The sequence below is a fragment of the Ahaetulla prasina genome, chromosome 1 (genome assembly GCF_028640845.1).
Source record: "Ahaetulla prasina isolate Xishuangbanna chromosome 1, ASM2864084v1, whole genome shotgun sequence".
Taxonomy (NCBI): Eukaryota; Metazoa; Chordata; class Lepidosauria; order Squamata; family Colubridae; genus Ahaetulla; species Ahaetulla prasina.
In genome coordinates this window covers 6,532,449-6,558,764 of record NC_080539.1, presented here as the reverse complement: position 1 = coordinate 6,558,764, position 26,316 = coordinate 6,532,449, and the positions used below count along the sequence as shown (strand labels likewise).

At 46.0% G+C, this 26,316-nt stretch overlaps 1 protein-coding gene across 7 annotated transcripts in view; it reads right to left on the bottom strand.

Moving 5' to 3' along the window:
* Positions 1 to 840: 840 nt before the first annotated feature.
* GDPD1 (glycerophosphodiester phosphodiesterase domain containing 1) overlaps positions 841 to 26,316 on the bottom strand; it is a 73,989-nt gene continuing 48,513 nt past the window's right edge. For 5 of the 7 annotated variants that reach the window (XM_058164082.1, XM_058164088.1, XM_058164083.1 and 2 more), the window contains 6 exons: positions 24,874 to 24,963; positions 23,052 to 23,185; positions 19,453 to 19,524; positions 19,160 to 19,219; positions 14,018 to 14,069; positions 841 to 5,515 (listed from right to left, as the gene is read on the bottom strand). In XM_058164082.1, coding sequence (XP_058020065.1) covers positions 5,393 to 5,515; positions 14,018 to 14,069; positions 19,160 to 19,219; positions 19,453 to 19,524; positions 23,052 to 23,185; positions 24,874 to 24,963 — 531 coding nt within the window. In that variant the 3' untranslated portion in view covers positions 841 to 5,392. The remainder of the gene's footprint in view (positions 5,516 to 14,017; positions 14,070 to 19,159; positions 19,220 to 19,452; positions 19,525 to 23,051; positions 23,186 to 24,873; positions 24,964 to 26,316) is intronic. The other 2 variants (XM_058164089.1, XM_058164086.1) reach the window with 1 other exon arrangement.

Genomic DNA, 26,316 nt, shown 5'->3' with positions numbered 1-26,316 from the left:
CTAACCAGTCCTTCGCTTCTTTATTTCCCTTAAACACTTCTCGCACCTTTTGAAACATCTCCCTTAGTTCCTCATACTCATACTCCCAATTTTCCATGTTGTCAATTCAAGGAGAAAAGATTTTTTAATCTATTGTTATTTTAACTTATGTACAGTTCAAATTCAAGTCCATGTGTTTCTTTTTTTTCTTTCCAAGTAGTGTCCAATTCAGATATTCATTCAGACCATTCCAGTTTAAGACTTTATTCTTTCCACTTCTTTTTGAAGTCGTGCTCCAGCTGTTTAAACAAAAACTTTGCACGATAGTCTGAATCCTTTGTTCTTTCAGTCTTTAAAACACTTATTGCAATACTTTTCCACCAGCAGATGTCTCTTTCCAATCCACAAATCCCCAGGCAACAAAACCATTTGTCTGAAATGGTGTAGGGTTTCCTGCCTGGGTAGGGGGTTGGACTAGAAGACCTCCAAGGTCCCTTCCAACTCTGTTGTTATTATTATTATAAAATATCAAATTGTAAATCCACAAAGACAATACTTTCTTCTTCTATTAATTCCTTTTGTTTTAAAGAATGCTTTCCCTCAGTTTTCTTTTTCCTATATTGTTTTTAATTCCTTCCAAATCCAATTTTAAATCTAGGTAGAAAGTTTTCCTTTTTTTAGGGCTTTAATTTTAAAGTTCCTCTTTGTTTTATTTTCTTCACTTTGAATTCCCAAGTGCCAATTAGCCGTTTATTTAAGGTTGGGACCTCTTTTAAGCTTTAGAGTTTTCTACTTACCTGTGAGTTGGCCAATCACTCACTCAGTAACAATATTCCATTCAATCACCGCTCCTGCACAAATTTTAGTCCGGTTGCCCCAGCTTGTAGCGGTCGTTTCAATGGCCGCCGCCCCCACCGCTGGATCAAAGAGCTGCCTCCAACCCTTTGAGGAACTTGCCTGTTCCTCTTGGTCTTCCGAGGCACCTCACTTTCTTTCCTGTCCCTCCAAGTCGGTTCCAGTCCAAAGACTCCAACAGCGGTTTGTCTGGCTGGATTTTTATGACGCTCGTTGGTGCTTCACTATTTTCCAGCCAGTATCGCCACGACGCTTCCGGTTCTCCCAATTGTGGTCATAAGTTGAGGACTGCCTACATGGATTTATCCAAATCTACTAAAGAGAACCAGAATGGGGCAACTTGTGACGACCACCTCACTGTGTGGGACAACTCACCGCAGGACTATTGAACAATTCAATTTCATTATTCAAAATAAATAAATATTTTAATTATGCCATTCACATTTTATTCTGTTCCTCCTTTTGCATTCTTTCTTTCATGATTCTATTCCACCATTTCTTTGATATTAGTGTAACTCTTGTCCCACAGTGAATTGTCCCGCGGCAAGTTGGCCATGACAAGTTGGTCGTGGTGAGATTGCCATGGCAAGTTGGTATCATGGCAAGTTGGCAAATTGTCATAGACCCAAAGAGAACATCCTGCAATCTAAGCTAATGATGAACTGGGCTTTGCCAGTTGGAGCAGAGAAGTCAAGGGATATGTTTTTCCTTTCTAAATTGAATCTGTCTTTCATTACCTTTTCCGTGTGAGGGAAAGCTCAATTCCCGTAGCGTTAACCCTGTTGGGGCAACTCTTAACGAGACCAAGACAAAGTGACATTCCTCAAACGGTTGAGGGGAAAAAAATAGGCCCATCTCTGATCCAAGCCACCATTTAATCATCTTCTAACAGCACCTGGAGAGACTGCTAGCTTGGAACTCAACTGAACTTTTTATGAGTAGTCTTCGCTCCATGTCCGCTCGTACGGTGACCAAAGTTACGACACAGCTCTGAACGAGGGGTACTTACAACGGTTCTCGGGACTTCATCCTAGCAATAACGTGATTGTGATTTGAGTGCTTGCAATTACGACATTGCAAGCATCTTGTGGTCACATGATCACCCGTTGGGACCTTCCTTGCTGGCTTCCGATAAGTGAAGTCACTGGGAAAGGCAGCAGGAAGTCAAAAATGGGACCATGGGACTGCAGGATTTTACAGGATTTGCTGAACAATGTCAACTGGGACACGGACGTTATGGCTTTATGACCGTACCATTTAAGGATGCAATTCCTGGTACTGATGATCGCTAGTAAACGAGGACTACCTGTGGAGAATGTAGAACTCTCTTGGGAAAGCAGGTTATTTTTCCCTTTGAAGATCACATACAGGTAGTCTTTGACTTACAACAGTTCGTTTAGTGACTGTTTGGCGTTACGACGACACTGGAAACAGTGACTTATGACCATTTTTCACACAACTGTTGCAGCATCCCCGCGGTCACGTGAACAAAATTCAGATGCTTGGCAACTGACTTGTACTTATGACAGTTGCAGGGTATTTAGTTAATCCCGTGGTTTTGCTTAATGACTACATGATACGCTCAATGACCACGGTGATTCGCTTTATCCTTTTTGTAAACCAATCCTAAAATTCAATCCAGTCACGTGGGGTCCCGCTTAACGACCACAATGATTTACAGGCAGTCCTCGACTTAACGGCAACTATTGAGCCCAACATTTCTGTTGTTTAAGAGAAAAATTGTTAAGTGAGTTTTGCCCCATTTTACGATTTTTCTTGCCACAGTTGTTAAGTGAATCACTGCAGTTATTTAGTAACCCGGTGATTAGGGCCTCTGGCGGCTCAGCAGACTAAGTCTGTCTGTTATTAACACAGCTGCTTGCAGTTACTGCAGGTTCAAGTCCCACCAGGCCCAAGGTCGACTCAGCCTTCCATCCTTTATAAGGTAGGTAAAATGAGGACCCAGATTGTTGGGGGCAATAAAAGTTAACTTTTTTTTGTTGTTGTTTACATTTATACCCCGCCCTTTTCCGAAGACTCAGGGCGGCTTACAATGTATAAGGCAATAGTCTCATTCTATTTATATATTTTTTTTACAAAGTCAACTTATTGCCCCCCCAACAATCTGGGTCCTCATTTTACCTACCTTACCTACCTCTTAAAGGGTGGAAGGCTGAGTCAACCTTGGGCCGGGCTCAAACCTGCAGTAATTGCAGGCTCTGTGTTCTAATAACAGGCTTCTCTACTGCCTGAGCTATCCCGGCCATATAATATACAAATGGATGAAGACTATTGCTTAACACAGGGTGTTAAGGGTGTAAGCCGCCCTGAGTCTTCGGAGAAGGGTGGGATATAAATTCAAAATAAAAAATAAAAAAATAAAAATTAAGTGGGAAATTTGGCTTCCCCATTGACTTTGCTTGTCAGGTTGCAAAAGGAGATCCCATAATCCTGGGACACGGCAACGGTCGCAAGTATGAACCAGTTGCCAAGCATCTGAATTCTGAGCACATGAACATGGGTATTCTGCTAATGTGGTAACTAAAAAAAACAAACGGTCAGGGGTCACTTTTTTTGGTGCCGTCATAACTTTGAACGGTCACTAAATGAACTGTTGCAAGTCGAGGACCACCTGTTCTACCAAAATTCCGGGGCTCAGTTGCGGTTGTTAACTTCCAAACTGTACTTTGATAGCAGAAAAATCAGAGAGAGGAAGGAAATCTTTGACATGGGGGAGAAGGTTTTTGAAGAGCGCGTTTGAAGAAAGGCAACCAAATTTCGGCACATGGATGGTGAAAGGTTTTTTTTTTTCCTTTTTAATGCTCTAATCCCAAAACTGCTACATAGGTTGTAGTACAGATTAAAAGCCAAGCTCAGGAATGGCTACAGAGAAGCAGAGTACAAAATCTACATTCCTTTTTCTAAAAAAAAAAAGAGACATTTTTCCCCCCCTCCCAGATTTTTAGGGCACGTTCGTCCTGTACTCGGGGCTCCGCTTCCCCTTTAAAAAAAAAAAAGTCACCTTAACAAAAAACAACAACAGTAAACTAAATTCCAGCTGACCCGCCGGCACACCAAATGCCCCTTGCAAACAACAAGAGATCAAGTAACCGAAGGACATTTGGCAAAGCAGGTATTTTCAACACTGGTGCCAAAGTTTTCTAGGACAACGTTCCTATTTAAGCAGCTGTAATCTCCGGCAATACGAAAGGCAGTGGTATTTCTAGACTGGCCACAAAGAGTGCTAATTTGAAAAAAAAAAATGCTGAAAAAGTTTGATCTGGGATGGATTGCCAGCCACGTTGGCAAGATCTATTCACATTAAGAGGCAGGCCATATATATCTATATATCTATTCGGATTTGTCAACAAGGAAGAAAACAACGACAAAAAAATTAAAAAATAATATCTGTTTATCTCTTGCACTAATATCCAAATTTCCCCGTTATTAAACGTCTTTTCCGTCCTGGCTCATGACAATAGAATTTGTTTTTAAAACACTTGACTGACATATAGAGGTATGGGGCAGCTATTATGGCCTGGCCCTTGTACAATAAATTAGGCAAACAATCCTGACCCAACAGATGCAACTAATTGCAAAACTATTGCCACGTTCGAGATTCGTGGGTTTCTCAACCTTGGCCATTTGAAGATGGATGGACTCCAACTCCCAGAATCCCTCAGCCAGCATCTTAGAATTCTGGGAGCTGAAGTCCACCCATCTTCAAGTGGCCAAGTGGCCATTCTAGATCTGAGATTAGAACAAGCACACAGACGTAGGAAGTCTCTAATGGAAGGCTGTCTGGTCTTTGCAACTTTTAAGACCGGTGGACTTCAACTCCCAGAATCCCTCGGTCAGTATGCTGGAATTCTGGGAGTTGAAGTTCCATCGGTCTTAAAAAGTTGCCACAGATTGGACACCCCTGGTCTAATAATGTTATGAGTGCTTGGGAGATCCTGCCCTAACTCGCTAGGCACAGCTAAAAATTCAACGACAACACAACAACAATAGTTGTTCACCACAGGAAGCCACCCCTGATATATCCATGGAGGACTTTACTGGCCATGGGCCCCCTATTTAAAGTGGTTGTCTCAGGTGCTGCGTTCAAATCACAAAGAAGTTCGGGGAGGGTGGGGGGAGTCATCGCACGTCTTTCAACCTCAAGGGCGTAGCTGGAAAGACTTCGGTGGACACGCCAAGAGGTCATGTCATCCGTCCGTCCCCCCCCAGTTTTTCACGTGGCCTCGCCAAGGGGCCCCAGGTCTCTAGGGTGAGGAGGTGACCACTCAAACCAAGCTATTTACAAAGGAGGAGAGTGAGAGAGTCAACCCCGCCATCGAGGGCCGTTAATGAATACGGCGGCATGGCGTGGCGTGACATTTTAAGAACGAGGGTCATCGAAACCAAGTTGTCGGGTTGTATTGTGTGACGGCGGGTGGACGTTTGCTGAAAAAAGCTCAAATGGAAGAGTGGATCCTCTCCTTGGGTTCGGTTGGGTCTCTTCCGATCTCTACTCTGAAGAAGCGATGACGGCGGTGGCGGTGGCTCTGCCCCGGCTTCACGCCGGATAGTTGTGGAGGAATTCCTTCAACTTGGTGGGATAGTCGGTCATCACGCCGGTGGCCCCCAGGTCGAAGGCTCGCTTGTATTCCTGGTCTTCATTCAGCACCCAGATGTAGACCTGAAGGAAACAGCTGGACGTCATCATCTCACTTTCTTCTGAAATCCCCCCCAAATGCTTTTTCAACCTCGCTTCAACCTCTCAGGGTTCCAAAGGAACACCCCCAACGAAATAAAGCTCTGAGGCTTGAGGTTCCTCAAAGTTCTAATTTATTAGAGATGTCATGTTGGCACAGCTGGGAAAACCCGAAACTGAAAGCTTCCAGGTTTTCCACACCCAGTTGACAGTTCACAGCCCTCCCCCACACCCACAAGTTCATCACATTGTCCAATCAGCTCTTCACACTCAATTGGATACAATCTTCAGGCAGTCTACATCAGACGCAGGATGTCCTTGAAAAGGGAATGTTATTATGACTAACTTTCTACCGCTCCAACAACAACCCCCCTCCCAACTTCCCCAGCTAAAATATTTGGCAGTTAAGCAAAAAGAAAATTGCCTTCCAAAACTGACACAACCTTCCCAGAGGAAATCTCGCAGCTCATGGGAACAACTGCTTTAGTTCACATACATTATGTATGGACTATTTATTGATTTATTATACAGATTAGTCCTCGACTTACGACAACAATTGAGCCCAAAGCAGGATGGATAAAAATCGATTTTTAAAAAAAGACGATTTTTTAAAAATTTAAATCAGATTTTTAAAAAATCAATTTTATTTTAATAAAATGCTTTTGGAGTAAAAATCTAGCTGAAGATAGTTTTCTATTTAAGATACATTAGTAATTTAGTTTATTCAGCATGAAGTAGAGCTTAGCTATGTAGCACAAGGCTGTATATTCCACAATATTTACATTTTTGGTAAACTCATTCACATGATTCCAAGCAAAGGTGAGATAACGTGCACTGCATCGATGCACTCACACAATTTCACAGTAACCAAGAGAGAAATCATAAAATAAAGTTGGGGGTATATCCCTTTATCCCATCGTTTTGCAAATCTATGTACACTACAAATTGTATGATTGTTTGAAGAGAAATCAGGGGTGGGCTTCAAAAATTTTAGCAAGGGGTTCCCTGCCAGGCTGCTGGGTGGCCATGGCCATGGTGGGCGTGGCCTAGTCAGTCTTCTGCACCATGGCGGAGGAGGGGGTGTTTTGGCCGTCCCTGGGCTCCGGAAGCTTTTTTCAAGCTTCCGGGAGGGCAAAAACGGCCTCCCCAGGCTCCGAAGGCCCTGTGGAGGCCAGAAATGGGTAGGCCCATTTTTCGGCCTCCCCGAGCCACCGCAGACGCCCTGCACTTCCCTACATCCAAAACGGGCAGCGCTGGGATTCCTGAGAGGGGCGAGGTGGGCAGGGCCAGCCAGGCGTGGGAATTGGGAGTTCTCCGAACTGCACAGAATCTTAGCTAAAGGTTCTCCCGAACCCTCAGCAGCCGACCCCTGAGAGAAATGCATTTGTACCACCGGACTCTAAGTGTGAGGAGGAAGGGCAAGCAGTAAAAACGAAAGTGAAACCTTAGCAGCTTATAAATGTAATATTAAAGAGCGCCTGTCATTTCAGATCCATCGTGGCAGCAGCGCCTGTTAGCGGGCATCCACTCACCTGCTGCCCGCCATGTCCTTCACTTTGTTGTGTCCCGGCCGCATCACTAGCCGTCCCATTAAAGTGTCGTGTCCCACTCCTCCGCTGACGGCTGGGTCAGGGAAATCCGAATCAGGCTTGCCTCTGCAGCTCTGCCCAAAGTCCTAGCAAAGTCCTCAGAGCAGGCAGGAGACCAGTAAGTGACTTCAGCAAGATAAGTTCGACTTTTGCCTGACTCAGAGACTGCCAGAAAGTAGATCCTTTATATAGGCCATGGGGTGTGGCTCCATGACTCAGCACTCATTAAGGCCTGCCCCTCCCTTCCTTCTGTTGCCTCCGCCTATCCAGTCTTCTGATGCGAGGATTACTCCAATCAGCTGTTGTTGGGAGTAAACCCTCCTCAGGCTCACCTGCTGTGGAGGAGGGGGAGGGGTCTAGCTGCTCCGTTTGCCTGGGCATGGAGTCAGGGCTGGGGCAGGGAGATGCTCCTTCTTCTGCAGTTTGTGTGGGCATGGAGCCAGGACTTGGGCCGGGAGGCATACATTCCTCAGTGTTCGGGAGCAGGTAAGAAGGCCCCGGCTGCTCTGAGGGCGGGCAAGACACAACATAAAGCGAATGGGACAATCGGTGAGTCAACAGCGGATAAGAGGAGCCGCTGTGGGACAGAGATGACAGTGGCTCTTTCAAAATTATGATTTATATCGAGTTGATGTAAATCAAGCCTTTTTACTAGTGATTTAAATCAGGGGTCTCCGACCTTGGTCCCTTTAAGACTTGTGGACTTCAACTCCCAGAGTTCCTCAGCCAGCAAAGCTCGTTAAGTGTGCAAACACTCGTTAAGTGTGCAAAGGTCGCTGCAAAGGTCGTTAAGTGTGAAAAACGATCGTGTCACTTTTTTTCAGTGCCGTTTGTAACTTTGAACGGTCACTAAATAAACGGTTGTAAGCTGAGGACTACGTGCACTTTTCTCAGGCAGTCCTCGACTTACAACCTTTTATTTAGTGACCTTTCAAAGTCACAACAGACCTGAAAAAAGTGACTTATGGCCGTTTTTCACACTTATGATCCAGGCAGCAGCCCTATTGGTCGTGGGAACCGAATTTGACAGGGACTAGGGGGTGACATGACAGCAGTCTTCCAATATTCAAGGGGCTGCCCCAAAGAAGAGGGAGTCAAGCTATCGGGGGAGGCACACTGGACCTGATTTTTGTCTCTGGTCAGTGGTCGAGAGATCTGGACTTAAAGGAAATAGTCATTGAACCTTTGTCATGGTCAGATCACTCTCTCCTTCGCCTGGACTTTCTGACCGCTACCCAACACCGCAGGGAGACGGAACCATTACGATGGTACCGTCCCAGGCGCCTGATGGACCCAGAGAGGTTTCGGACGGAGCTTGGGCCACTTCCTGAGGGTCTGGCTCACGGCACGGCAGAGGAACTAGCTGCAGCCTGGGAACGGGCTGCGGCCGGGGCCTTGGACCGTGTCGTGCCTTTGCGGCCTCTGACCCGGCGCAGATCCCAACCGCCCCCTTGGTTCTCCGAGGAGCGGAGGGGGATGAAACGCCGGAGAAGACGCCTAGAGAGTTCCTGGAGGTCCAGCCGTTCAGAGGCTGATCGGACACTAGTTAGATCCTATACTAGGACCTACCTAGTGGCACTGAGGGAAGCGAGGCGTTCCTACGCCTCCTCCCTCATTGCGTCGGCAGATAACCGCCCAGCTGCCCTGTTCCGGGTGACCCGCTCCCTCCTTCACCAGGGGGAGCGGGATGACCCGTTGTGGGGACGTGCTGAGGAGTTTAACGGTTATCTATACGATAAAATCGTTCAGCTTAGGGACGGTCTGGACCAAAATTGTGGCGATTCAGACGGGGTATCTGAGGGCGGTCTTGGTGATGTTGTTTGGGATGAGTTTGACCCTGTGACTCCCGAGGACATGGACAGGTTGCTGGGTAGATTGAATGCCACCACGTGTTTACTGGACCCGTGCCCCTCCTGGCTGGTGCTGGCCACTCAGGAGGTGACACGAGGCTGGCTCCAGGGGCTTACGAGTGCTTCCTTGTTGGAGGGAGTCTTTCCGGCCGCCTTGAAAGAGGCGGTGGTGAGGCCCCTCCTCAAGAAGCCTTCCCTGGACCCGGCTGTTTTGGGTAATTATCGTCCGGTCTCCGGCGAAGGTTGTAGAGAGTATGGTGGCATATCAGTTTCCCCTGCACCTGGAGGAAACTGTCTATCTGGACCCGTTCCAGTCCGGCTTCCGACCCGGTTACAGCACTGAGACGGCTTTGGTCGCGTTGGTGGATGATCTCTGGAGGGCCAGGGATAGGGGTTATTCCTCTGCCCTGGTCCTATTAGACCTCTCAGCGGCTTTCGATACCATCGACCATGGTATCCTGCTGCGCCGGTTGGAGGGATTGGGAGTGGGAGGCACCGTTTATCGGTGGTTCTCCTCCTATCTCTCCGACCGGTCGCAGACGGTGTTGACGGGCAGAGGTCGACCCGCGGCACCTCACTTGTGGGTGCCGCAGGGCCGATTCTCTCGCCTTCTGTTCAACATCTATATGAAGCCGCTGGGTGAGATCATCAGTGGCTTCGTGTGAGGTACCAGCTGTACGCTGATGACACCCAGCTGTACTTTTCCACACCGGCCACCCCAATGAAGCTATCAAGTGCTGTCCCGGTGTTTAGAAGCCGACGGGTCTGGATGGGGAGAAACAGGCTCAAGCTCAATCCTCCAAGACGGAGTGGCTGGGGATGCCGGCACCCCGGTACAGCCAGCTGAGTCCGCGGCTGACTGTCGGGAGCGAGTCATTGGCCCCGATGGAGAGGGTGCGCAATTTGGGCGTTCTCCTGGATGCACGGCTGTCTTTTGAAGATCACTTGACGGCCGCCTCCAGGAGAGCTTTCCACCAGGTTCGCCTGGTGCGCCAGTTGCGCCTTTCTAGACCGGGATGCCTTGTGCACAGTCACTCACGCCCTTGTGACGCCTCGCCTGACTACTGCAATGCTCTCTACATGGGGCTCCCTTGAAGGGCATCCGAGGCTGCAGTTGGTCCAGAATGCAGCTGCTGGTGATAGAGGAGCCCTCGTGGCTCCCGAGTGACACCTATCCTGCGAGGCTGCACTGGCTACCTGTGGCCTTCCGGTGCGCTTCAAGGTATTGGTGAACGCCTTTAAAGCGCCCATGGCATAGGGCCGGGTTACTTACGGGACCGCCTGCTGCTACCGAATACCTCTCACCGACCGTGCGCTCTCACAGAGAGGGACTCCTCAGGGTGCCGCCGGCGCGACAGTGTCGCCTGGCGACACCCAGGGAAGGGCCTTCTGTGGGGCTCCGCCCTCTGGAACGAACTCCCCAGGACTTCGTCAACTTCCGGACCTCCGAACCTTTCATGAGCTCAAAACTCACTTATTTATTTGCGCTGGACTGGGTTAGCTTTTTATGGGTTTTTAATTGGGTTTTATCGATGGGTTTTTAATGGGTTTTAAATGGGTTTTATTATTTGCTAAATTTTAATTGCGGCCAAATTGAATAAGTTTTTTAGTGGTATTTTAATAGTATTTATTTTGTAATAGGAATGTTTATTTTATCTGGCTGTAAACCGCCCTGAGTCCTTCGGGAGAAGGGCGGTATAAAAATTTAAATAATAAATAAATAAATAAATAAATAAATATTCGCCAAAGCACTTGAAGGCAGGACAAGAAGCAATGGGTGGAAGCTAATCAAGGAGAGAAGCAACCTTAGAACTAAGGAGAAATTTCCTGACAGTGAGAACAATTAACCAGTGGAACTACTTGCCTCCAGAAGTTATAGGTACTCCATTACTGGAGGGATTGAACAACCATTTGCCTGAAATGATAGAGGGATTTCCTACCCATGCACGGGGTTGGACTAGAAGACCTCCAAGGTCCCTTCCATCTCTGTTATTCTATTGTTACGGCAATTGGCTCATATTTATGACGGTTGCAGTGATCGCCTGTTGTGACCTTCTGACGATCAAGGTCAATGGGGAAGCCAGATTCACTTAACAACCGTCTTACTTCACTAACTTAACAACTGCAGCCATTCAGTTCACAACGGTGGCAAAAAAGGTGGTAAAATGGGCCAAAACCCACTTCGCAAGTGTCTCGTTTAGCCACATAAATTTTGGGCTCCTTTGCGGTCGTAAATCGAGGACTCCCTGTAATCTCCTTGAATGCAGATTGCAATTCCCACCCCGTCCCTTTCTTTTTCCCTACTTAAAGAGTGCTTAAATTCCCTTGAAAGGCAAAATCTGGATAGTAACTGACATTTTCTGGGGAAAAGAATCAAAGGTTTCTGGTCCACCAGAAAGTGGCAGTGAATCCCGTAAGTAAAACTGGCTTTCCAGCGACCTTTGGTAACTCGGGTGGGTGGATTAGGTTCAGGGACGACAGACTGTCGATCCGTCCAAGACTTTGCTTTGGCCTCAGCGGAGTAAACCAAATAGAACAACCTGCACACAAAAACAGAACAACCTGCAGACAATTCGGCCTTGAAGGAGGTTGTTTGAAGGAGGACAAAATGACCTCTGGGGTCAAGGAAACAGAGGGAGGGAACCAGAACTGGTGGGTTTCAGCAGAAAGGAAAGAATTTTAGGCTGGGAATCCTGATTTTATAAGCCGTCAGCCGGCGGAACAGCCTGCCACATGAAATACTCGGTTCTCCGTCGCTGGAAGCCTTTAAACAAGAGGTTGGCTCTACCTTCATAAGCGCTCGACAAGAGAGGAAATGCATGGGTCGGTAGAGGTGGTCCTCGACTTACGACCACAATGTAGCGTGGAATTTGCGCTGCTCAGTGAGAAATTCGTTAAGTGAGTTTTGTCCCATTTTACGACTGCCGTTGATTAGGTAATAACCCAACTGTGAAGTGAATCTGGCTCCAACACTGACTTTGCTTGTCGGACGGTCGCAAAAGGGGATCACGCGACTCCAGGATACTGCAAGAGTCTTAAATATGAGTCAGTTGGCAACCGTTTAAATTTTGCTAATCAGTCAGTTTTTTTCAGTGCCGTTGTAACTTCAAACGGTCACTAAACGAATTGTTGTAAGTCAAGGGCTGCCTGCATTTCTTCAGAATTTAGTTGCAATAGGATCCTTGGTGCTCTCAGAGCTTGATGGTTTTCCTGCAGATGTTACCAACTAGGTAGTATGATCAGTGCTATAACATTACGAGAGACACCGCACAGTCCCTTCTGGCACTGATGGTGTTACCAAGGTGGGTCATGAAACGTCTGCAGGAAAACAACCAGGCTCAGAGAGCACCACGGACCCCACAATTCTCCTCCTCCTTCCCCTTCGTAGCACTGATAATGTTACCTAGCTGGGTAATGAAACGTTTGCAATAAAGCAACCAGGCTCAGAAAACACCAATTCTCCTCCTCCCTCTTTCTAGCACTGATAATGTTACCTAGTTGGGTAATGAAACTTCTGCAAGAAAACAACTAGGCTCAAAGAGAACCAAGGACCTTCTCTCCTTCCTCCCTCCCTCCCTCCCTCCCTCCCTTCCTTCCTTCCATCCATCCGTAAACAATCAAGAGATACTTCCACCAACATGGACAGGTAAACCTCCTGTCCTATAGGTAAACCTATATATAATGAGAGAGCAAACCCCACAGTCCTTTCTGGCACTGATGGTGTTACCTAGCTGGGTCATGAAACGTCTGCAAGAAAACAGCCCAGCTCAGAGAGCACCAAGGACCCTCTCTCCTTCCATCTATCTATCCACCAACAATCAAGGGACATGAAGACGGACAGGGTAAACCTCCTATATAGAAACAGAGAGCAAACCCCATAGTCCCTTGTAACACTGATGATATTGCCTAGTTGGGTCATGAAACGTCTGCAAGAAAAAAACCCAGCTCAGGGAGCACCAAGGACTCCGCAAAAGTCTTTCTGTCCATTGGATAAATCCCCTGTTGAACCCTGAGATACAAATATTATTTTTTTTAAATTTAGTTTTAATGCTGACTAAAAAGGAGGCCTTTTCTCTCAGCGCAGACCGAACAGGGCGTGGGAGAGGCCTGATCTCTTACGCTCAGCAGCCAAAAGTTATTACAGGGTTACAGTCCATTCATTCATTTAGCGGCCATTCGAAGTGACCACAGCCCTGAAAAAAGTGGCTTACGACCTGTCCTCACACTTACGACCCCCACAGCATCCCTAGTTAACATGATCAAAGTTCAGACACTCGGCAACCGGCGTGCGTGCACAAAAGTTGCAGGGCCTGACGTCACGCGACCCCCATTTGCGACCTTCCCACAAGCAAAGGCAAAGGGAAGCGGATTCACTTAATGACTGCATGACTCCCTTAACAACTGCAGCGATTTGCTTAACAACCGTGGCAAAAATGGTCGTCCCACTATGTGCGACTCCCTTAACGGCCGCTTAGCTTACTAAGGGGAATCCTGGCCCCAATTACAGGTAGTCCTCGACTTACAACCGCTCATTTAGTGACCGTTGGAAGTTGCAACGGGCTGAAGAAAGTGACTTACAAGTGTGACGGTCATAAGTGTGAAAGCGTTTTTCACACTTATGACCGTTGCAGCATCTTCGTAGTCACGTGATCAAAAAATCCAGGTGCTTGGGAAGTGGTTTCATATTTATGACCGTTGTTGTGTGCCAAGGTCACGTGACGCCCTCTTGCGGCCTTCTGACAAAGGAAAGTCAATGGGGAAGACAGATTCACTTAACGACCAAGTGACTAACTTCAGTGATTCGCTTAACAACTGTGATGAACAACTTGAGTGATTCGCTTAACAACGACTGAGGCAGGAAATGTTGTAAAACGGGGCAAAACCCACTTAACACACATTTCACTGAGCAACAGAAATGTTGGGTTCAATTGTGGTCGCAAGTCGAGGACTATCCAGGTGGTCCTAAGTCGAGAATGGCCTGTACAAGTCAAGTCGAGATATTTACAGATATTTTGTAAAAAAATAATAATAATAATAATACCGAATACCTGAATTCCTCGAGCAGTGAGGTGATCAAATAAGGTTTTCCTCATTAATAATCTGCAAACATGGCAAAGAGGAGATTATTAATACATGTTCCACCGCCAACTGTCCTTTCCCTCAAAAATAACTGCAAGCGAATTTTCCCCTTAAAATAGCCCTTTAAAATGTTAATATAATGCACTGGGATCCAAAAAAGACAACATGGCGGCTGTGAGCCAATTCCAGCTCCATTTTTTGCTGGCATCATAACTGCAGCTGCCTGCATTACTGTTGCTGGTGGAAAAAATGGGATATAAATTAAACATAAAAGCAATTGATCGCATATTTGATCATGGCAGCTAGATTAGTGATGGCTAAACATTGGGGACGAAACTGGGATATTCGAAGAAATGAGTGGTATAATGAAAGCTGGAGCACGGCAACAAACGATAAATTAACAACAGAAGGTAAATTTAAAAAAGGGATGATCAAAGCAAACAACTGAAATATGGGAGGGATTTTATAAAATCAGTGTTGGTGGAAGGCAAAGGGAATAAACCTACTGAAGAATATATGTTGTTTTGGAGAGGATAAGGGCACAATTGGAATAGATCTATCTATCTATCTATCTATCTATCTATCTATCTATCTATCTATCTATCTATCTATCTATCTATCTATCTATCTATCTATCTCTGTATCCATCCACCCATCCATCCATCCATCTCTCTCTCTCTATCGTCTATCCATCTATCTATCCATCCATCTCTATCTCTCTATTCATCCATATCTATCCATCCATCCATCCATCCATCCATCCATCCATCCATCCATCCATCCCTATCTATCTATCTATCTATCTATCTATCTATCTATCTATCTATCTATCTATCTATCTATCTATCTATCTATCTATCTATTTCTGTATCCATCCACCTACCCACCCACCCATCCATCCATCCATCCATCCATCCATCCATCCATCCATCTATATCTCAGAGATGAAATGTAAAATTTGTTACTACCGGTTCTGTGGGCGTGGCTTGGTGGTGTGACTGGGTGGGCATGGCCAATTTTTTTTTTTACTTTTAAAAGTATTTTTTCTACAACCTCTTCGGCCAAAGAGGTTGTAGAAAAAAATGCTTTTAAAAGGCTCCTCTGACGATCCCAGCTGAGTTGCCTGATCGTCAGAGGCTTTTCTTTTTTAAAAAAAGCATTTTTTTGCCTTTAAAAGAAAAAAAAAGCCTCAGACGATCAGGCAACTCAGCTGGGATCGCCAGATGAGCCTTTTAAAAGCATTTTTTCTACAACCTCTTCAGCCAAAGAGGTTTTAAAAGCCTCTGACGATCCCAGCTGAGCTGCACGATCATCAGAGGCTTTTTTTTTACTTTTAAAAGCATTCTTTCGGCCGAAGAAAAAATGCTTTTAGAAGTAAAAAAACCCCAAAAAACCTCTGATGATCACGCGGCTCAGCTGGGCATGGGGAGGGGCCCCAGGAATTTTCACTACCGATTCTCTGAACCACCCATCGCTACCGGATGGGGCGATCCGGTCTGAACCAGGAGCATTTCACCCCAGACAGACAGACAGACAGATAGAGATATCTTTTATTTGTTATAGAAAAGAAATATAAGGGGGTAAAATGGTCTCCAGGGCGTGGAGGTGCACTGTAATATTTGTGTTTTTTTTTCTTCTTCTTTCTTTTTTTGTATTTAGATGTATGTGTACTGAAGACATACCTTTTTATTCGCGCGGGGCTGGCCTAAATTTTAAATTTTATATTTTAAATTTTAAATTACATAAATTTTATCGATTTTAAATTTTCTACTAATTTTAAATGGGGTTTGGTTTTATAAATTTTAAGGTTCTAGGCTAATTATAATAAGTTTTTTAATTCGTATTTTAAATTGTATATTGTGGTGTTTTTGTATTTTATTGTTGCCTGTACACTGCCCTGAGTCCTTCGGGAGAAGGGCGGTATAAAAATCAAATAAATAAATAAATAAATACTATGTTTGTATTATTTATATTAAAAAAAAAAAATAACTGCAGCTGCCATTTTGACTTTTTTGACCTCCACAGACGCGTCCGCCCATTGAAATAACTGTTATCAGTAGCATGGTGTCCGCAGATTAATGCAAGACGACAAAGAACACTTTAAAAAAATGTTAAGAGGAATTTTATCGAGTCAGATGTTACGTGGTTTCGTGAAGAAAAAAGCCTTGCCCATCCGTTGTTAACAGACCCTGGAGAAAGTCGGTTTCCACTTGGCCTATCTTTCATCATAAACATGGTTTGTGAGCAGGAATGGAGTCTTTGGGCATGTCACAGGTTGAGTTAATCTCTGATAGCAGATGCAGCCAAGATGGAGCAGTGTGACACTTTCAAAAGATGGGCAGAAAGGAGAGACAGTTTGGTCTGGTGGTTAAAGCACCAGGCTAGAAAGCAGGAGAGGATGAGTTCTAGTCCTGTTTTAGGCATGAAAGCCAGCTGAGTAACTTTGAGCCAATCATCAGGAGACAGTAAGTTCTAGTCCTGTCTTAGACATGCAAGCCACTGGGTGACTTTGGGCCAGTCATTGGGTGATTGTGAGTTCTAGTCCCGATTTAGGAATGAAAGAGCAGCTGGGTGACTTGGGATCAATCACCAGGAGGTGGTGAGTTCTAATCTCCCCATAGGCATGAAAACCACTGGGTGACTCTAAGCCAATCACCAGGAGATTGTGAGTTCTAGTCACACCTTAGCATGAAAGCCGGCTGGGTATCTTTGGGCCTTTCTCTCTCTCTCAGTCCAACCCTCCTCACACAGTTGTTGTTATTGTGGGGCAAATAGGGGGAGGAATGTGTGTTTGGCTATGTTCTCCACCGCGAGGTCTTTAAAAATAATAAAGGCAGGATAAAAATAAAAATAATAAACAGAAATATCGGATACAATATAGAATTGGAGAAATGGGAAAAACTGTGGAAAACAAATATAAAAATGACAATGTCAGCGGCATTCAAGGAAAACCAGCTGAAAATGTTTTACGGATGGCACCTTCCACCTGCAAGGCTTGCTCAGATGTACCCGAATAGCTCCACATTATGTTGGAAGCGTGGAAGTGGAAGTTATGTTGGAAGTTGCAGCCGCGGCTGACTGTTGGGGGCAAGTCATTGGCCCCAATGGAAAGGGTGCGCAACTTGGGCGTTCTCCTGGATGGACGGCTGTCTTTTGATGATCATTTGACGGCCGTCTCCAGGAGAGCTTTTTACCAGGTTCGCCTGGTCCGCCAGTTGCGCCCCTTCCTAGACCGGGATGCCCTATGCACGGTCACTCATGCGCTCGTGACATCTCGCTTGGATTACTGCAATACTCTCTACATGGGGCTTCCCTTGAAGAGCATCCGGAGGCTCCAGTTAGTTCAGAATGCAGCTGCGCGGGTGATAGAGGGAGCCCCTCGTGGCTCCCATGTGACACCACTCCTGCGCAGGCTACACAGGCTGCCTGTGGCCTTTCGGGTGCGCTTCAAGGTTTTGGTTACTGTCTTTAAAACGATCCATGGCTTAGGGCCGGGTTATCTACGGGACTGCCTACTGATACCGAATGCCTCCCACCGACCCGTGCGCTCTCACAGAGAGGGACTCCTCAGGGTGCCATTGGCCAGGCAATGTCGGCTGGCGACCCCCAGGGGACGGGCCTTCTCTGTGGGGGCCCCTACCCTCTGGAATGATCTCCCCACAGGACTACGCCAACTTTCTGACCTTCGGACCTTTCGCTGCGAGCTGAAGACCTATTTGTTATTTTGCGCAGGACTGGCATAGGATTTTAGATTTATATGGTTTTTAATTTTATATGGGTTTTATCATTTTAAATTTTTTAATCCTGACCAATTGAATAAGTTTTTTAATTGTATTTTAATAGTATTTATATTGTAATATTATTGTTTATTTTATCTGGCTGTGAACCGCCCCGAGTCCTTCGGGAGAAGGGCGGTATAAAAATCTAAATAAATAAATAAATAAATAAATAAATAAAATAAAAAGATATATGGAACATATTACCATACATGGTGGACATGCCCAACAGCGGAAAAAATTCTGGGTTAAAATTAAAAAGTGGCTGGAAGAAATAACTAATCAACATATAGACTGGAGACCAGAGACCTTCCTGTTGGGAATATTTCACACGAAATGTAGAAAGGAAATGGGATACCTAATTCTACCTCTAATAACAGCTGCCAGAATAGCCTACGCACAGAAATGGAAAAACGAGAATATACCAACAGAGGAGGAAGTGATAAACAAAATCTTGGAATGTGCTGAGATGGACAAACTAACAAAGGAGTTAAAAGAAAAAGAAGAGTTGGAATATTACATAGTATGGAACAAATTGTATAACTGGCCAGAGACTAGAAATACTAGATGATGAAAAAAGGTGAAAAGCTTATATATATATATATATATGTAGGTCTTTGGTTATTCGGGTTTTCTCCCGCGTAAAATTGGAAGTGTCTTGGCGACGTTTCGACGAAGTCTCATTCGTCATCTTCAGGCTTCAGCTTCGTGCTTCAGCACGAAGCTGAAGCCTGAAGATGACGAATGAGACTTCGTCGAAACGTCGCCAAGACACTTCCAATTTTACGCGGGAGAAAACCCGAATAACCAAAGACCTACATACAAACACCCGCGAAAACCTCAGATATATATATATATGTATATAAAATGGCAATGTATGAAAGAAAATGAATAGTTAGAAGGATAGACAGGACAGAAGACAAAAAGAAACAAGAGAGAATGGGACAAAAAAGAAAAGTACAATTAAAAGAAACAAGAGGGGGAATAAGGATGTAAATGTGAGAAGAATAAGGAAACAAAGCTGATGTAAAGAAGGAATATATGCTTTATGTCAATGTATGTTATGTATTGTGGTTCTTTTTTGTTAAAAAAAATATTATTAAAAATATATATATACTCCTCTGCATATATCTGTCTTTGGAAAGACTTCACTGGCCCAAAGGCAGTTTTGCGAACCCCAAATAGTAGCCAATGAATCTGGGAAGTGGAGTCGATGCCTTTGCTTAGAAAAAGAGTTGATTGCCCTGAAAGACAATGGCGGGGATAGGGGGGAGGAGAAGGAGAAGAAAGATAGCAAGAATGAAACAGGGAGCTCAAGAAAGAAGGGAACCTTACATGTCAATAAGCCATATGGTGAATCGCTGGCCCTTTGAAATCTTCTCCGATTCTTTCAGCCTGAAATGGAAAGGACAGAAGTTGTCTCTTGCAAGCAGCCCTTGACTTCTAACCGTTCGTTTAGTGACCGTTCAAATATTTGCAAGCGGTAGGTATGTTGAGGAATGCCAGTTAGCAATAGCAATAGCGGTTAAGATTTATAGACCGCTTCACGGTGCTTTACAGCCCCTCTCTAAGCGGTTTACAGAGTCAGCATCTTGCCCCCAACAATTTTGGGTCCTCATTTTACCCACCTCGGAAGGACGGAAGGCGGAATCATCCTTAAGCCAATCTGGATCAAACTGCGGGCAGTGGGCAGAGTTAATCTGCAATAGCAATGGCACTTAGACTTATATACCACTTTACAGTGCTTCACAACCCTCTCTAAGCGGTTTAGAGAGTCAGCCTCTTGCCCCCAACAATTTTGCGCCCTCATTTTACCACCTTTGGAAGGACGGAAGGTTGAGTCAACCTTGAGCCAATCGGGATCAAACTGCTGGCAGTGGGCAGAGTTAATCTGCAATAGCACTTAGATTTATATAGAGTTTCACAGTGCTTTTACAGCCCTCTCTAAGCGGTTTGCAGAGTCGGCCTCTTGCCCCCAACAATCTGAGTCCTCATTTTACCTACCTCGGAAGGATGGAAGGCTGAGTCGACCTTGAGCCTGATGGGATTTGAATTGCCAAATTGCAGGCAGCCGGCAGGCAGCAGAAATAGCCTGCAGTACCGCATTCTAACTACTGCACCACCGAAGCTCATAATGCCACATATTTAAGGCAAAGGAGCTGTTAAATATATTAAAATGGATTTTTTTTCCCCCAGGGCAAAATTTTTTATTTTCAATAATAATTCCCACAATTTGACCAGTGTACAATACAATCACTTATCCAGCAATCGATCCTATACTCAAATTATACTCCATCAGGGCTGCTGGACCGCCACTCCCTCCCTTAATCCTTTCTACCCTTCTCATCCTTCTTCAACTTTCCCCACCATCCTTCTCCTCGCTTTCCCACTTCCCCTCCTCTTCCCCACTTCTCACTACCATCCTTTCTAACTCTCCATCTTCTCCTCCTTCTTCTCCTCCTATCCTTTCTTCTCCCTCCCTTCTTTCCTACCTACCTACCTCCCTACCTATTTTCTTCCTTCTTTACTCCTCTTTCCTTACCCTTTCCCTTCGGGAGTGGTTACCGAGCAGCCCCGACTTTACACCATGTAAAATGGATTGTTAAGGACAGGTTAGTCCTCGACTTACAACCATTCATTTGGCACTGGGGAAAAAAAGTCAGTTGTGACCATTTTTCACACTTACGACCATTGCAGCATCCCCACCCCGTGGCTGCTTAGCAACTGGCATGTATGTAGCACCCACCTAGAAAGCCTCGGGTGGTTTTTGATGAATAAAATAATCACCACAGGTAAATCCTCGAATTGTGACCATGATCAAAGCCCAAAATTTCTGTTGCTAAGCGAGACATGGGTCAAGTGAATTTTGCCCCTTTTCACAAACTTTCTAGCTGCTGTTGTTAAGTGAATCACTGCAGGTGTTAAAATTAAAGTTAAAAAGGTTCCCCTTTGGCTTTGCTTGTCAGAAAAGGCTGCGATCAAGGGGATCACATGACCTGCGGACATACAACCGTCATAAGTACATGCCAGTTGCCAAGCCTCTGAATTTTGATCACATGAACACGGGGATGCTGTAAGGGTCAGTGTGTGAAAAACGGTCAAAAGTCACTTTTTCAGTATCGTTGTAACTTTGAAACAGTCACAAAATGAATAGTTGTAATTTGGAGCAGGGGTCTCTAACCTTGGCCACTTTAGGACTTGTGGACTTCAACTCCCAGAATCCCTCAGCCAGCAAACTGCGGGGGGTCTCCAACCTTGGCCACTTTAAGACTTGTGGACTTCAACTCCCAGAATCCCTCAGCCAGCAAAGCAGGGGTCTCCAACCTTGGCCACTTTAAGACTTGTGGACTTCAACTCCCAGAATCCCTCAGCCAGCAAACTGCGGGGGGTCTCCAACCTTGGCCACTTTAAGACTTGTGGACTTCAACTCCCAGAATCCCTCAGCCAGCAAAGCAGGGGTCTCCAACCTTGGCCACTTTAAGACTTGTGGACTTCAACTCCCAGAATCCTTCAGCCAGCAAAGCAGGGGGTCTCCAACCTTGGCCACTTTCAAGACTTGTGGACTTCAACTCCCAGAATCCTTCAGCCAGCAAACTGCAGGGGGGGGTGTCTCCAACCTTGGCAACTTTAAGACTTGTGGACTTCAACTCCCAGAATCCCTCAGCCAGCAAAGCAGGGGTCTCCAACCTTGGCCACTTTAAGACTTGTGGACTTCAACTCCCAGAATCCCTCAGCCAGCAAAGCAGGGGTCTCCAACCTTGGCCACTTTAAGACTTGTGGACTTCAACTCCCAGAATCCCTCAGCCAGCAAAGCAGGGGTCTCCAACCTTGGCCACTTTAAGACTTGTGGACTTCAACTCCCAGAATCCCTCAGCCAGCAAAGCAGGGGTCTCCAACCTTGGCAACTTTAAGACTTGTGGACTTCAACTCCCAGAATCCCTCAGCCAGCAAAGTAGGGGTCTCCAACCTTGGCCACTTTAAGACTTGTGGACTTCAACTCCCAGAATCCCTCAGCCAGCAAAGCAGAGGTCTCCAACCTTGGCCACTTTAAGACTTGTGGACTTCAACTCCCAGAATCCCTCAGCCAGCAAAGCAGGGGTCTCCAACCTTGGCCACTTTAAGACCTGTGGACTTCAACTCCAGAATCCTCAGCCAGCAAAGCAGGGGTCTCCAACCTTGGCCACTTTAAGACTTGTGGACTTCAACTCCCAGAATCCTCAGCCAGCAAAGCAGGGGTCTCCAACCTTGGCCACTTTAAGACTTGTGGACTTCAACTCCCAGAATCCTCAGCCAGCAAACTGCGGGGTCTCCAACCTTGGCCACTTTAAGACTTGTGGACTTCAACCCCAGAATCCTCAGCCAGCAAAGCAGGGGTCTCCAACCTTGGCCACTTTAAGACTTGTGGACTTCAACTCCCAGAATCCCTCAGCCAGCAAAGCAGGGGTCTCCAACCTTGGCCACTTTAAGACTTGTGGACTTCAACTCCCAGAATCCCTCAGCCAGCAAAGCAGGGGTCTCCAACCTTGGCCACTTTAAGACTTGTGGACTTCAACTCCCAGAATCCCTCAGCCAGCAAACTGCGGGGGGTCTCCAACCTTGGCCACTTTAAGACTTGTGGACTTCAACTCCCAGAATCCCTCAGCCAGCAAAGCAGGGGTCTCCAACCTTGGCCACTTTAAGACTTGTGGACTTCAACTCCCAGAATCCCTCAGCCAGCAAAGCAGGGGTCTCCAACCTGGCCACTTTAAGACTTGGACTTCAACCCCAGAATCCTCAGCCAGCAAAGCAGGGGTCTCAACCTTGACCACTTTAAGACTTGGACTTCAACTCCAGAATCCTCAGCCAGCAAAGCTGGCTGAGGGATTCTGGGAGTTGAAGTCCACAAGTCTTAAAGTGGCCAAGGTTGAAGACCCCTGTTTTGGAGGATAGCGCCGTAATGACAATCCATTTTAATAACTCATCGGCTCCTTTGTTTAAATATTTGACGTTAACTCGCATTCTAATATTCCCCAACAAACCAAATATGCAAATATCCAAGTTTACAAATTTCTTGGCTTCGCTTCCCGGTGATAAATTCCATTCCTTCCCCCCAGCGCCGCCATTAACTTGGGACGGCCACCAAGTCAACTGTTGTTAAGTCAAGGACTAACCTGTACAGCCACGAGACGAAGCTCGCTTGTGGCCAAAGCCGAAGCAGCAGCTGGAGGTCACCCGAACAGCCACTTACTTGAGAATGATGGAAGGCATGGGGATTTCCAGGAAGTCTTCCATGATCGGAAAGAAAGGAAGGAGGCCAGTGTAGAAGAGGCCGAGGAGGAGGAGGACACGGCGCAAGCAGAAAAGGATGGGGATGTGGCAGTTCTGAAGGGAGAAAAATCCAGGGACATCACAGGAAAGGTTAATTCAGGATGGGATTCAACCAGGCATGAAATGCTCCCGGTTCGGACCAGATCACCCGATCCAGTAGCGATGGCGGCAGGTGTTCGGAGAACCGGTAGCAAAAATCCCTCTCCCCCCCCCCACATGCCCAGCTGAGCCGCACGATCATCAAAGGATTTTTTTTTTAACTGTTAAAAGCATTTTTTCTTTGGCTGAAAAAATGCTTTTCAAAGTTAAAAAAAAAAGCCTCTGATGATCATGCGGCTCAGCTGGGATCATCAGAGCCTTTTAAAAGCATTTTTTTCTACAACCTCTTTGGCCAAAGAGGTTTTTTTTAAAAAAAAAATGCTTTTAAAAGGCTCCTCTGACGATCCCAGCTCAGTTGCCTGATCGGCAGAGCCTTTTAAAAGCATTTTTTTTTACAACCTCTTCTGCCGAAGAGGTTGTAGTATAAATGCTTTTGAAAGAAAAGAAGTTGGCCACGTCCACCCAGTCACATTACCACCCCCCCACCAAGCCACACCCACAGAACTGGTAGTAAGGAATTTTATGCTTCACTGGCTTCAACCCTGTTATTGCACAGACTTCTCATTTTAGGGCAACGTCGCTCAAAAATTCATAATTGCATAACAGAGTTGGAAGGGACCTTAGAGGCCTTCTAGTCCAACCCTCTGCTCACTCAGGCAGGAAACCTATATCATTCTAGAACAGCGGTTCTCAACCTGTGGGTCACGACCCCGTTGGGGGTCGAATGACGATTTTCCAGCGGTCGCCTAAGACCATCGGAAATACGGGAAGTATACTTGCGAGTCGAAGAATCGCGCTCCAATGGTTGACCCCACAAGCCAGCTGCAGGCTCTTCAAATCGCTAGCCGAACTCGGCTTCAGGCGCGATGAATTAAGAAAGAGAGAAATCTTTGCTCCGATGTCTCCCTCTCAAGCCAGCTGCAATCACTCCCAATTGCTAGCCTAATCTGGCTTCAGGCGCGATAAACTTAATAGGGGAGGAGTCTCCGCTTTAATGCCTCCATCCTCAAGGCAATCGCAAGCAGTTCAGATCGCTAGCCAATACGGCTTCATAATAATTTTACGGTTGGGGTCACCACATCGTGGGGAATTGTATTAAAGGGGTCACAGCACTATAAAGGTTGAGAACCACTGTTCCAGACAAATGTCTGGCCAATCTCTTCTTAAAAACTTCCAGGGTTGGAGCAGCCAACAACTCCTGGAGGCAAGCAGTTCCACTGGTTAATTGTTCTAACTGTCAGGAAATTCCTCCTTAGTTCCAAGTTGCTTCTCTCCTTGATTAGTTTCCACCCGTTGCTTCTTGTCCTGCCTTCAGGTGCTTTGGAGAATAGCTTGACTCCCTCTTTTTTGTGGCAGCCCCTGAGATATTGGAAGACTGCTATCATGTCACCCCCAGTCCTTCTTTTCCTTAAACTAATTAGAATACAAACCACCTGTACAAATTTTTGTACATGCACATAAACATTTAATCTGAGGCCTCCTCAGGAAGCATCCATAAAAATGTACATAAATACATATACAGGTAGTCTTTGACTTGCGACCGTTTGACGGTCGTTCGTAAGCAACCGTTCGAAGGTATGACCTTTGTTTTAAAAAAAGGGGGGGTGCGTTTTAAAACCCACAGGGTATAATTCTCTATTTACCTCTTTGTGACACTTTTCCACAACCTCATGGCTCACGCTGCCCCAAACGGTCAAATGTTCCCGTTTGTAAGAGCTCACCAACTCGGAAACCTAAGATCAGTAGAGAAATGAAACAGTTTTATTTTTGAAAATTCTGCTCTTAAGAGTTCGAGTTGAGTTCCTACATGACTTGGTGAACTATTAATCTAGAGTTCAAGGATGAAAAATGGTAATTAGAAGCGTTTCCAGGAGATGAATGAGAAAAAAGGACGCAGTTAGGAAAAATAAATCAAGTACAGGTAGTCCTCGACATACGACCACAATGGAGCCCCAAATTTCTGTTGTGAAGTGAGACGCTTGTTAAGTGAGTCTTGCCCCGTTTTACGACCTTTCTCGCCACAGTTGTTAAGTGAATCGCTGCAGCTGTTAAGATAGTAACACGGCTGAATCTGGCTCCCCTGTTGATTTCGCTTATCAGAAGTGATCCCTTGACTCTGTTGGGCCCCAAAAACGGTCATAAAATATGAAACCAGTTGCCGAGCATGTAAATTTTGATCACGTGACCATGGGGATGCTGCAAAGGTCGTAACTGTGAAAAATGGTCATAAGTCACTTTGGAGTTAATCTGGAGTTATAGACAGGTTTAACCATAGTTTCAAATGGGAAAAATGTGTCCATCTCAGACAGAGCTGGGATTCAGCCGGTTCGGGAAAACCGGATGCTAATTGTAAATCTGGTTCGCAGAAACCAGTATTGCAAGGACTGGCTGGCCCCGCCCACCCTTCCCAGGAGTCTCCCCGCGGCCCGTTTTGGATGCCAGGTAAGTGCAGGGCCCGCATGGAGGCTCTGGGAAGGGGAAAAACGGGCCACCCGGAAGTGTATCCAATAAAGTTTCACTTTTGGGAATTCAATGATCCCAACAGTGTTTCCTTATTGTGAGTTCGCTAGTTGGAGAGTTGACACCACCTCTTTCTAGCAAGGCTGCCTTTAGACCAGTGCTCCCCAACCTTGAAAACTTTATAAAGATGTATCGAGTTTCCCAGTTTAGTTAGCTGGGGAACTCTGGGAGTTCAAGTCCAGCTTGGGAAACACCGTGTTCTGTCCCCCTCGCCTCCGTCCGAGCGATGACTTAATTAGCCGGCAACTATCAGCTTCTGGCAGCAAACTAGCGAGTGTCTGCCAAGTGTCTCTGTTATCTGTCTCGATGCCGATGAGTCAGCCAGGAATAAATAGTACTTCAGCTCTAGTTAAGCAGTTGAATTCCTTGCCACGAAGTGGTATAGCAGCCCTTGCTTTTATATCCTGTGGGGCGTGGCTCCATGACTCAGCACTTCCTAGGCCTGCCCCACCCCTGCTTCTGTTGTTCCCGCCTCTCCTGCCTATGAAACCTAGGGTCCAGCCAGGCCTGATTGCCATCAGCCGGGTCTGGAGGGGTGGCCTGGGTGGGGAAAGAGTCAGGGAACG